The 13,266-nt window shown below is 40.4% G+C and overlaps 1 protein-coding gene across 2 annotated transcripts in view; it reads right to left on the reverse strand.

Moving 5' to 3' along the window:
- Positions 1-11,508, reverse strand: part of rfc4 (replication factor C (activator 1) 4) — a 15,377-nt gene extending 3,869 nt beyond the window's left edge. Inside the window, exons 1-10 of one of the 2 annotated variants that reach the window (XM_015025633.1) lie at positions 11,338-11,508; positions 11,035-11,162; positions 8,275-8,353; positions 6,399-6,478; positions 6,180-6,299; positions 5,855-5,998; positions 5,650-5,770; positions 2,692-2,817; positions 2,504-2,584; positions 2,184-2,297 (exon numbers count right to left, since the gene is read on the reverse strand). In XM_015025633.1, the coding sequence (XP_014881119.1) occupies positions 2,184-2,297; positions 2,504-2,584; positions 2,692-2,817; positions 5,650-5,770; positions 5,855-5,998; positions 6,180-6,299; positions 6,399-6,478; positions 8,275-8,353; positions 11,035-11,150 (981 nt within the window). In that variant the 5' untranslated portion in view covers positions 11,151-11,162; positions 11,338-11,508. The remainder of the gene's footprint in view (positions 1-2,183; positions 2,298-2,503; positions 2,585-2,691; positions 2,818-5,649; positions 5,771-5,854; positions 5,999-6,179; positions 6,300-6,398; positions 6,479-8,274; positions 8,354-11,034; positions 11,163-11,337) is intronic. The other variant, XM_015025632.1, reaches the window with a different exon arrangement.
- Between the last annotated feature and the right edge of the window lie 1,758 nt (positions 11,509-13,266).

Below are 13,266 nucleotides of genomic sequence, written 5' to 3' on the forward strand. Positions count from 1 at the left end.
ATGCCCGAGCCACCTCAACTGGCTCCTCTCGACGTGGAGGAGCAGTGGCTCTACTCTGAGTCCCTCCCGGATGACCGAGCTTCTCACCCTATCTCTAAGGGAGAGCCCAACCAGCCTGCGGAGGAAACCCATTTCGGCCGCTTGTATCCGGGACCTCGTTCTTTCGGTCATGACCCAAAGCTCATGACCATAGATGAGGGTGGGAACGTAGATCCACCGGTAAATCAAGAGCTTCGCTTCTTGACTCAGCTCTCTCTTCACCACGACGGACCGGTACAGCGCCCGCTTCACGACAGACGCTGCCCCAATCCGCCTGTCGATCTCCCGCTCCTTTCTTCCCTCATTCGTGAACAAGATCCCCAGATACTTAAACTCCTCCACTTGAGGCAGGACAACCCCCCTGACCCGGAGAAGGCACTCTACCCTTTTCCGGCTCAAGACCATGGCCTCGGATTTGGAGGCACTGAGCCTCATCCCGGCCGCTTCACACTTGGCCGCGAACCGCTCCAGCGAGAGCTGCAGATCACGATCTGATGAAGCCAACAGGACCACATCATCCGCAAAAAGCAGAGATGCGATCCTAAGGCCACCAAAACGGATCCCCTCAACACCCCGGCTGCGCCTAGAAATTCTGTCCATAAAAGTAATGAACAGAACCGGTGACAAAGGGCAACCTTGGTGGAGTCCAACTCTCATGGGAAACGAGCCCGACTTAGTGCCGGCAATGTGGACCAGACTCCGACACTGGTCATATAGGGACCTGACAGCCCGTATCAAAGGGCCCGGTACCCCATACTCCCGAAGAACCCCCCTCCCAACCACACCCCTACAGGTCTCACTGTCATTGCCCACGTGAGCGTTGAAGTCCCCCAGCAGAATAAAGGAGTCCCCAGGAGGGGCACTCTCCAGTACCCCCTCTAAGGACTCCAAGAAGGGTGGGTAATCTGAACTGCTGTTCGGCCCGTAAGCACAAACAACAGTCAGGACCCATCCCCCCACCCGTAGGCGAAGGGAGGCTACCCTCTTGTTTACCGGAGTAAAGCCCAACGTACAGGCGCCGAGATGGGGGGCAACAAGTATGCCCACTCCTGCCCGGCGCCTCTCACCATGGGCAACTCCTGAGTGGAAGTATGTCCAGCCCCTCTCAAGGAGACTGGTTCCAGAACCATAGCCATGCGTCAAGGCAGGACTGACTATTTCTAGCTGGAACCTATCAGCATCACACACTAGCTCCGGCTCCTTCCCCATTCAATGACTGTAAATTCATTGTACAGTCATGAAACAGTTTAATCAGATTAGTGAATATCCAGACAGTAACTAATCACTATTCTAAGCAATGATCACCTGTAGTCCAAGAATAATGGCCAAATCCATAGGGCAGTTATGACTTTATTCAGACAAGGATTAATCGAAAAACTTTTTCTTGCCTCAACATTACACTGGCCAATTTACACACAGTTTATATCTACACCTAGATGTTGTGAGTATGACCACACATATTTAATATTAATACTTATACTTTCAAAATATATTTGGATTTTTGTCATTTACAGTTCCTACTCAATTTTTTTTAAGTTTTTAAAAATTATTTTTGATTTAAAGTTATACTAATTTTTCACTTGGGCAGGGCGGACCAGGAGCTGCACTCTTTCCCGCAAATTGGGATGTATAAAGGAAAGGTGCACAGCCACGTGCGTGTGCATGGCTTTACACATCGGAATTTTTTGGTACACCGCCCTTTTCTAAATTTCTGTATGCCAAGTTTTAGTGTGAAAACTGCGCACTCTTTAATGCATGAGGCCCCAGGTGACTCCAAACCCACTTCAAGCATCAAGTGGGTGCATAAAAGAAATCCATGTGTGGGTATATCAGAACTTTCTCCAACTGAACTTGCATTTGATTAGTAATAAGTGGAACTTTCTCAGTTTTTTATTACCTTCCTTTATTATGTAAAACGTTTATTTGCTTGATGTTTTATGTTCTCATCATATAAAGCACTTTCAATTGCCTTGTTGCTAAAATGTGCCATACAAATAAATTTGCCTGCTTTAATTAGTGTATTTTTAATTTTATTTCAGTATGCTAATTATTGTGACAAATTTGTATAACAAACAGCACTAGTTATTCTAAAGGAGTTATTTTTATTTCAAACTGAACTAAATAAGTCCATAGAAGACACTCACCGCCATCTTTTCAAAGATGGCTGACTTTTGCTCGTCAGTAATGTCCTTTTCCAAGATGCAGTCATGGAGCTGACTCAGGATCTGTGTGGCTGCATATCCTTCATTCACCATGTTCTAATAGAGAAGTATGACACAGAAGAGGAAACACAAAGCAAGTGCATTACAGCAAGGCAGCAGAACAAAACCAAACAATAGAACCTAATGTTCTGTTGAAGAAAAAAAACATTCTGGTTAGGTTATGTCAAATAACTGAAGCACTTGTCTGTGTCGACAAAGCACAGTGTTTAGGACACAAATGTGAAGACAAAGCAATAACTTACCCTCACTGCGACCTCTAGTTTCTCAAACGTTCCTCTGAAGCAGATTTGGAGCAATTTATCAATCATTTTGGAAGGAATGACCTATAAAAGTGATGTGTGTAGGAACCATACCATCATGTTTCAATCATACACAATGTTGAACTTACAGCTGATGAAGGTGTCCATCATTTCTCTCCTCTGTGACTCACCCCCGCTATCTCAATTATAGCTTGGTCAGTGATTTCCTTGTCAGCGTTGAGACGCGCTGCGCTCTGAAGAAACGTGATGGCTTTCCTCAGATCCCCCTCAGACAGCTGCACCAACGCTGCAATGCTCTACGCCATGCAAAGCCATTTTAAAAAAGAGAGAGAAGGTCTTGATGTACATTCAATATTAAATTTACTCATGGTGTTCATTTTATAACACTTCACACATTCAAATCACCAAATTGTTTCCCAACACACAATCACATATTTACAGGGCACGGTTATTGCGACTGCACAACATCCTCTTATTTACAACAACTGCGATCAAAAGACAGAAGAATGCAAGTAGAAAAACTTTGGGAAGTTTAGGTCTCTATGAAACAAAGGAGAAGCCAGATAAGAAGAGCCGGTCCACTCTCGCAGCATAACAGCACGAAATCAACATTTGAGGCTTGTAAGCCTGTCACGATAAACGATAGATCAATTAATCGCACGATAAATTAAACATATCGACCTCATTTTAATTATCAGCTTTATCGTCTCTTCCTGCATTTTTTTTTTCTTTCTGTTGATGATACTGAATGAAAAAAGGCTCAGCTCCGGAGCTCTCCACTGACCCTCCCTTCCTCATTTCCTTAGTGTAATGTCCATCGCACACTACATGAGTTGTCGGCTGATTGTCGTCCCATTTTCAAAACCTGAGAGACCACACATTAGTCGACAGAAATCCTAGGTATAACGGTTCGATCGGGTTTGATCGTGCAGTGTGGTGTCCAGCCACATGGGCACAAAATAATGGCTACAAGTCCAGTTAACTAATTTTAGTATCAGGCATTAATCAATGCTTTACTAGAATCTACCTGTGATACATGTGGCTACAGTCAGCGCAAGTCCTGACTCAATGAAAATCATTATAACCTATTTATGTCATGTTAACGAAGAACAGCTGAAAAGTTACCGGGTTTATCAACTGCAGTAGCAATTTGGCTCCAACTCCTCTCCTTGTCATTTCTATATTCTTTGCACAAAATGTTGAATAAATATTAATGTTGTTTCCACATATCATCTCCAATGTCTGCTGGTCTTCAGGTTGCACTGTGTGGGATTCCCCTTGGTAATTTCCCCTCAGAAAGCACGGAGGAGAATCTGTGCCTTCTGATTGGCTACCTGTCACATTCAACAGGCTGAGTTCAGCTCCCAGTCGGGGAAAACCCCTTATTTAGATCAAAGCGAAATATTGTGTAATAAGTATGTTAAATTTTAACATACTTGAGTATATTTCAAGTATACTTAGGATTGGTATACTTAAAGTGTGACTTTTTTAGATTGTCGTGGCCACACACTGCAGGACGATCGGTTACGAAATCACCAGCGACAATCTTAGAATGTCCAACGTTCCAAGATTGTTGTAAGGAAAATACTTACTTTTGGTTGTTTTGTTTGTCAGTTCTTTTGAAAATAAAGTGTATCTATCTATGACAGGAAATTGCGTGCATTAATAGTCATTTCCATTAAATCAGTGTCAAAAGGGCTTGAAACAATATTATCGTTTATCGCAATAATTTTTTTAGACAATCGCTCAGCAAAATTTGTTATCATGACAGGCCTATCCACACGCCAGACAGCATTAGCTGAGTTTTTTTATTTCTCATTTTTTGATCTTTATTTATGAGAGAGACCTGTTTGATTAAAGCTTACAAGCAGCAACAAAATAAGCAATTAAGAAATTTGAGTCGATGAAATAAGCTAATAAAAGCTTGAAGCAGAAATCTGCATGTTCTGGGTTAGCACTCTGGAACTAAACTGAAGATAACAGCAGTGCTGCTGAGCTCTGGTCATCTACACAATTTATTAAAAGGCCATTTTCATCTACTGCTCCATCACTGAGATGTCAAGATGTCTGGGTCTGTACTGATGGCTACCAGAACAGCTAACAAGGTGACCTTGGATGTATATAGTGGTGATAAAAAACTCCCCAGATAAATCTGAATATAGGTCATTTTTATTGACGGACCAATATGGAAACTTGGGCCGATATCCGATATCGTTGTCACCGATAACCAATACCATATACATTTCCGTGCACTTTCACCACCATGTAAATGTGGACACAATATCTACATTCTTTCCTGCTTTACTTAAACACCCCAACCCATAAGCATGTTCTACATTTCTATCACATGACCAAAATAATACAACACAGCCAACCTGCTGAGCCTGCTGAAACAAATGGAAATACATGAAAAATTGTTTTTAAGGTCTAGAGACAGCAAGCAGTTTGAGTTCATATTAGAGAACTCTGAACTATAACCGGGCAATAAAACAATTTTTTCTCTGTCGATATCTTACGCTAAAAAAAGTAATTAAAAAATGGATTATACAAAAGACAGATTTTGAGAATTAATATTTCAATGCCCATTTTATTTAGTTGATGTCCACAAAAAAATATAAAATGTTTTGCTCAGTTCTCCTGTAATGCCTGAAGTTTTTATTTTAAAGCGTGTCTCTTATTTATCCAAAAGAGTGATGACATGTTCAAGTTTTAAAATTAAATCTTTAAAATTAAAATTCACTAAATTTAAAATTAATAGATCCAGGGAACATTAAACATAAAAATAGTGATTTGTTTCATATCGTGATAGAGAACAATGGAAATGAAAAATGTTATGGTGATAGAAATTTTTTCCAAATCTTCTAGCCCTAGCTCAGACATCATTGTATGAAGGATGTTTATCTAACTATAGTATGGGAGCTAATTATCACACACCACATCATGAATCAATTTATACATCCAAATACATAAGGTATTATGCTTAACATGAAAAGCTTTTGGAAGGGGAAGTGTGCTTAAGCAAGTAAATACCAGCTCAGGAAATGGTTGAGTTTGTAAATAAAATTCTGACACCTCTATCTGCTGGTCTGATTGCTCTCAAATCAACAAATGCAGCTTCCATCTCCTACCGCTTTGGTGTACTTGAGCTTCTCCTTATCACAGATTTCCAGTAAACGTTCTTCTTGGATCTGACTAGCCAGAGGTTTGAAACGAAACTTGGAACATCTGGAGGTAAGAGGCTCAATAATCCTGAGGAATAAAGAGAGGAACACACGAGTCAGGTGGGCCAGGTCACAGTGCTGCAGAGGGCTGACCTACGGACCTTCAGCACACCTGCTGATGTAGTTACAGATGAGGCAAAAGCGGGTGGAGCGGGACTCCTTCTCCATTGTCCGCCTGAGCGCAGCTTGTGCTGGAGCTGTCATAGAGTCTGCCTCGTCCAGGATGATGATTTTAAAAGGAGGACATGGCTTTCCGCTGCAAACAGAAGATCATAGCTCTTGGAAATGTCATGGGTTTGAGCCTTTTTTTTAATGGAAAACCTTCATACCATTCGTGATAAACACACAGACAAAGTAACAGACTCTTCAAATTCAAGTAAGTGCCTGATACAAAGAAACAAGCACAGGGATGAAATTCTGCAGGAGTTCAGACTCACTTTGGATGCGTCCCAGCCACAGTGAGCTGAGCAAAGTTCTTCACTTTCTCCCTGATGACCTGAATTCCTCGTTCATCCGAAGCATTCAGCTCCAGCACCCTCTGTCGATACAGCTCCGGCCTAATGAGGGACACAACAGGAAGGAGTTGAAAATAAAAACAACGCAACAAATAACATTCCAGTACTGGAGGGAGTTAAAAAAAAAAACAAATCAGTCACCCATAAAGTTCTCTGGCAGCAGCTAAGATGGTGGAAGTCTTTCCTGTTCCAGGAGGACCGTAGAAGAGAAGGTTTGGAAGCTGAAATGAAGCAGAAATCACATGACTTCAAGATAAAAGCTAATCCTCAGACATGTGCTCCTTCACCACTGTGTGGTTTTCAGTCAACATTCATGGATTTGGATTATGCAAATTATAAGTTTTTAATTCAACATAATAAATTTATCATGCCCAGGTAATTCTGTCCCAAATTGTAGCTGGGACAGAAACTGAGAGTAAGGACTGGTTCCCACAAGACAAGGATGTCCAGACTGGAGGAGGTCCCAGGAACCTTAGGTTCTCCATGGGAGTTCAAAGTCATTAAAATATGTTTAAATGTGTGGGTTTTATTTCTTTTTTAAATAAATAAATACGCTGGTCACAATAACAAATTTTGCTGGGCAATTGTCCCAGAAATTATTGCGATAAACTCTCAGTTTCAGTCTAATATTGCTATTTTGAAACCACTAATATTATAAAAATTGCATAACAATGCAATTGCACCCTCTTAGAGAACAAAAAACGAATTTTGAAAGAACATTTAGCACTGGAACTGGAAGACTTTTTAAATATAAAAAATTGGAAGGAGGGTCCCTGGGTTTGCATTAGGCACTGTTCACATTCGGACTGTCCAGTTGATGGCAGGGGGTGGGGAGTGCCACTCCCAACAACATGCTGCCCTGGGTGGTTGCCTCTGTCACCCATATCAGAAATGCCACTGCAACCCCATGAGTGTCAATAGGACCATCCCCAAGCAACTAAACATGCATCGGTGCATTTTAGGTGCAGATATGTTGGTTACTGTTTAGTCGCAACTGTTTTACAACATTACACCCCCACAGGTTCACTTATTCACCACGGTCATTCAGTTTAAATCCTAAGTGCTGCCAGACAGCAGCTGTCACGTTCACTTTTTAAAATAGCGTTTCCCTGGCTCACTCCTCCTCACTGGGCTTTATGCTACGCTCTGTGGTATTAGACCAGGAGCCTAGCAGGTAACTGAGGTAATGGTCACACAGTGACCAGACACAGCACTGCTCCCTCTCCATTCATTTCTATGAAGTTTGAGCGATGAGGTGACAGTCTCTTGCCCTCATCCAGAAGAGTGAACAGTTTAAGTTGTGCATGTGAAATTTCTAGCTCGTACATGCATACGTGCACATGCAGGCTAGCAACGCTACACAAGAAAGTTGAAAATTGTTAAACTTTTGTTGCTTTTGTTACTACTGTGTCCCTTGTATTGGGTTCAGCCCAAGCAGAGGGAAAACTAATGCTTTTAGCTCCCTGTGTGTTTAGCTGTTACCGAGGAAAGGAGAGGGGAGGAGTAACGTGAGGCACCGGAGTGAAGCTTTATGTCATTTTGTTTCTTTGGTAGAAAGAAAGAGATGACAAAAACAAACAAGCAATAATATTATCGCCCTCATTTATTACTGAGGTCATTTTAATTTATCATGACATTAATTGATTTATTGTTTATCGTGACGGGCCAACTCATCATGTTGGCCTGTGTCTAAATGCACAGATGATAAAGCTATTAATTAGCCAAGGTTAATTTAAAAAAGGAAAGCTTGTTTTTGCTTTTTATTGGCAAATCTGAAATTAGTAAGAGACTAGGCCTAGGGTGCCCAAAGTCAGTCCTGGAGGGCCAGCATTCTGCATAATTTAGTTCTCTCCTTACTGGCAACAACAACCTTTTCAGCATGTCAATGTTCTTCTTAGGTTTTCTAATGAGCCATCATTTGATCCAGGTGTGTTAAACCAGGGAGAGAACTAAAACATGCAGGATGCCAGCCCTTGAGGACCGACTTTGGGCACCACTGGGCTAGACTGATACTTACATCTGCTCCTTCCAGTGACTTCTTCAGCACTGTGACCACCTCATCCTGGAAGGCCACCTCATCAACACATTTGGGTCTGCTGGAGTTAGAAAAATACACAAAAACAAACCTACTGATATGTATTCACCCAATTAGTAACACTCATTTAATTTATTTTGCAATTCACTCAGTGGAACTAGGACTGCTCTCCGGTCCAGCTACCTTATGTTAAATCTAAAAAGGACCAAATTTAATCCACGGCGGCCAAATGTGCTCAGTTTTGTTTTCCAGAGCTTGTAACAGATATGTGGAATTTAAAGACTTTCATTTAGCAGTAAACCACATCTCAGAAGGTGAAGCTAATTTACTCAATAGCTATGTTTAGTGTCTGTAGTTTTCAAGACAGCCATTTAAAATTTCCTTATAAAATCTGAACTAATGACAGCTGATGCAGGGAACTCCTTTATTTTAGTTCAGATACAAGCTTGGGCTCCAATAGTTTTTATTTGTCCACTTTTTGCACAACTTGTTTGGTCAAATATTGTAACCTTTTGACTAACAAGGTTGCAATCTTTTTGAATGGGGAATTAAAAGACAGAGAAAGAAACTGAACTACACAAAATATAAAAGTGATAATATTTAGTGCTATACAGATGAATCCAGATTGCTAGAAAACACAAAGCCAGGGCCGGTCCAATGCATAAGCAAACTAAGCAGCCGCTTAGGGCCCCAAGGCCACTAAGAGGCCCCCTCAGTGGAGCCGATTTTTTTTTTAATAATAATTTTTGTATCATTATAATATCAAAAACACACAATTTCCCCATAAAGTGATTTGTTTTTACAATAATATATATTTGATAATGTATGTAGAAATCATTATTTTATAGATAAAAAGAAAAACAAAAATTGCTCTTGGGGCACTCTGGTGGCCGGGGTAGGTACCACACGCTTCGCCGATAATTTGAGCTGCCGTGCAATATGCAGAGCATCCAAACGTCCAAAGTTCCGGTCAGAAAGTAAGCAAAACAATGTCTCAAAAAAGGACGTATTCTTCAGGGAGGGAGAAAAGAAAGAGGAAGAATAGAAAAAAGCCAAGATAAAGGTTTGTTTTAATGTGCCTTGGTAATGTAATGTAATGTAATGTAAAAGATTTGTAAAGCTGCTAATAGAAAATTAGCGTGAACGGTCCAGTTCAACAGCCAAACATTTATGCTAGCGTCTTTGTGTTTGTGTGAAACTGAGTTTAAACTTTAAATGAGTTGATTCTCATGGTTGGCGGTGTATATTTCTGAGGTATTTTTGGCTTCAAAACGCTGTGTTTGATAACGTTTAATAATAATAATAATTAAAACTTCTCAATGTTTGACATTGTCTACCAAAATGTTTTTACATCAGGCTACATAGCTGCTACAACGATTAGCTACTCTACGCTGTAGTTGGAGATATGTTGTTTGCTGCTGAATATAATCATTTTGTGGCTAAAACAAACATTATTTTTCTAAGTTATGTGAAACTTCTGTTAAAATCATTTGAAGGCTCATAATCAGTTCAGTACCAATCCACATTCTCAGGGGAGAAAGACTCACCAGGTATAAATTACATTTTTAGCTATTGGAGTAACACTAAAGAGAAATTTATTTAATCATAGAATGTCATGAATGTGTGTGTATGGCTGCACCGATTGCAGTTTTCTGGCTGACCCCTGGTTACCGATCTTTAAAAAGCCTGCCCCGCCGATTTTGATTTTGGTTGATAGGAATTTTTTTTGTCTGAAATGTTGCTAAATATAGCAAAAAAGTTGGTGAATTGGCAACAATGGGGTGAATATTGTTAACTGTAAATGTGCAGACCGGACCTGGTGGTCCGGTCTGTCAGTCAAATCTCTCACTGCAGAGCAGAAGAGGACAGAGGCTGATCTTTAAACCTTTGCTGATGAAAATAAGATTAGGAGATAAGATGGGCTTCACATGTGTCGGCCAATCACGACCCTCCAAAATTAAGGAAATCGGCGCCCAGAAATCGACTGGTTGATAAATCAGTTGGCCAATAAATGTATTCTATTATACATGTATATAATGTAAACAGCACTGCCAGAGATGGAATAAGTTTATACCAGGTGTGTGAATGATCTAATGATCGGATTGCTAATTGCAGCCAGTCCATACTGTTAGCAGAACTAGAGGGCCCCAAAACCAAATTTCGCTTAAGGCCCGATGAAGGGTTGGGCGGGCCCTTCACAAATCAACACATCCCATTTCCCCTCCACTCCTCATGCTCAGAGGCTAGGCTAAATGTTTTCTGTAACAAGTCAGTTAGAATTAATAAATCCTTTTTATGTGCTAAATCCCAGAATATTTTTTTTTGGAAGAAGAATGTGGAGGTTCTTAAATGCAGAGGTTTTCAGCCATTTCCTCATATTCGGTAAATCTCAAAATGTCCTCCTGATAGATTACTGAACTCGTTACCCCTTCCTGCTGAAACAGCAGGTAGCAGAAACATAGGCTGGCATTTAGTAAATAGAACTTGTTTATTTTAGTCTGACTGGCCGAAACAGGAAATATATATTCTGATTTAATGTCAGTCAGAAAATAAAACGTTCTGTCTCCTGTACAGAATATGTAAAATTCTCGTGGTGACACATGAACACTACAGTTAGACATGTGTCACCACACGTTATTGTTTTGAAGCAATAACAGGACCCCTAACCCTAACTAAAAGTAAAGTAATTTTGTTTAGTATTCAGCCCCAGAGTGAAATATAAACCTTGAAGTTAAGACTTACTATTTCTCGACCCAGGGAACAGCCTTCGCCTTCTTCTCACCACTGGGTCCCGCTGTCACCTTATCCTTCTGGGGTCTACTGGTCTGGATAGTTGCTCCTTTCAGGAAGGCCTGCATGATTCCTTCTGACTCAGGTAAAAGAAGACATGACATTGTGAGATAAACCGACCTGCAGATCCCTAGCATACTAACAAACTTTTAGCCTGCTAACTAGAGCACTGGTAGCTGTTGTTCACTGTTTCAGTCGTATCAGTACCCAAACGAGTAACCTAGCAACCAGACCAGAAATAACCTTTAATCTTACCAGCAGAATTTCAGACCGGACAGAAGATGTAATACGGTGTTGGCTTTAAAACAACGACCTGACGCAGCAGCAGTTTCTGTGCTAAAACAGCTCCGTGTTCCCGCTCTGGACAGGCTGAACAAAACTTCCGGTTATGTCATCTTCCAACTTCCAATCAAAGCCTGCGAAACTTTTTCGCTTCCTTGCTGACGTCAGCGTGGTATATCACATCAGACATAAATACGATTGATGTACATTAAGGACAGGTGTGAAATATTTAAAACAGACAAAATGAGGTGAGAGGATTTAGTTGTTGTTGTATTTTTACACACACAAACACACACAGATATTTTTACACACGCACAGATACTTTTACAGGACACCAGACATCGATGCCTCGGTCTGAGGATCCCTGTTAGAGGATCAGTGTGTTGATGAGATCTGAAAGGGACGCTCCGTCTTGCTTGGTTTGCCTGCCTATTTTTCCGGCCAGCGAACCATTCCCCCAACCAGTGGTCGTTTTTCAGACCACGTAGTCTCATGTACCACTCAAAAATGCACAATATGTCTACAAACAATTTTGGAATATTATAAGGAAGTGCTGAAATATTCCGTTTTCCACCAAACTAACGTATTTGCCACTTCGGCACAAGCTCAGTGAGAAACGTTCAGAGCAAAATTCAGATGACCCAGCTTTCTACTAGCATGTAAACGCACCATCTACACACAAATCTGGGAGCTCCGGAAGCGTGAAATGAGTCTCAAAAATACTCGTGCACTCGTAACCGGGTCTGTGGTAAATGCAGTTTTGTGTGAGTGTATCTGGCGACTCGTGCGTACTTTTTCAACATTTGAAGGCATATGATAAGGTTTATTTTCTTTTTACGGTTTACAAATCATGTTTCACAGATACAACTATCCAGAGTTACAACACAGAGTTACAAATCCAGTACTACATACAGATATTTTTACACACGCACAGATACTTTTACACACGCACAGAGACTATTTTCACTCCATAGTGGAGGAAGAGGAAAGCAGGTGTGGGTATCTGCAGCTGCCGTTAAGTTATTCCACTGTCTCCAGTAAAGTGTGCTTTTTCCCTTCCTTCCTGGCTATCTCAGTTAATCGCGACATCTTTCTCCGCAGCGCCTTGTCAGCCGTAGTGAGATCCTCTGGAAATCTCAGCCTGTTTTCTTTGAGATAATTCTCTTATAATCAAGGTTTCAGGTTTTGTCTCTATAAGGAGAACAAATAATACTTAATCAGCTGGTCATTTACAAACCTACACATTTAATAATAAAACATAAAACTTAACATAGAGTTTCTTCTAATCTTTTAAGACAGTCTGCAGACTGTCAGACATATGTCTAGCTTAATAAAATGTTTATACAAATATGTAGTTAATTACATGTCTTAATATTGCATTCTGGTTGATTGTTCTCTCTCTAAATGCGCTCTGTCATTAAGTGCAGTGCCCTCTACAGTCCATCTGCATCTAAGGATATTTTTATATTAATTTGGGTTTATTGTTCTCTTTATTGTTCTCTATTGTTATTAATGCACCCATACTGTTATAAATTGAAAGCTAAGCCAGACTAATTTTTTAAGTTAAATTGTTATTTTTAGCTTAATATTATTGCTGAGGGGCACAAGCAGGTCTCCTGACACAGTTAAAAAATATGTAAAAATAAATTAAATTAAATAAATAAAACCTCAAAAAGTGGCGCTTGGGGCTCAGTTAAATATATTCTATGCGAGGACTGAATATATTCTCTAACATTGATTTAGATTATCTGACATGAAAGCTACTGTGAAAATAAAATAAAGATTACTGTTATAACACTCACTTGTAAATTTGATGGCGTTCCATTTGTATCAAAAATAAGTAGAAGTCATATGTAGATGTGTCGTTGCTATGTGTCGTTGGTCTATGTCGTTGGTCTATGT

This window comes from Poecilia latipinna, unplaced genomic scaffold (assembly GCF_001443285.1).
Source record: "Poecilia latipinna isolate Pla-1442-1.1 unplaced genomic scaffold, P_latipinna-1.0 Scaffold4222, whole genome shotgun sequence".
NCBI lineage: Eukaryota > Metazoa > Chordata > Actinopteri > Cyprinodontiformes > Poeciliidae > Poecilia > Poecilia latipinna.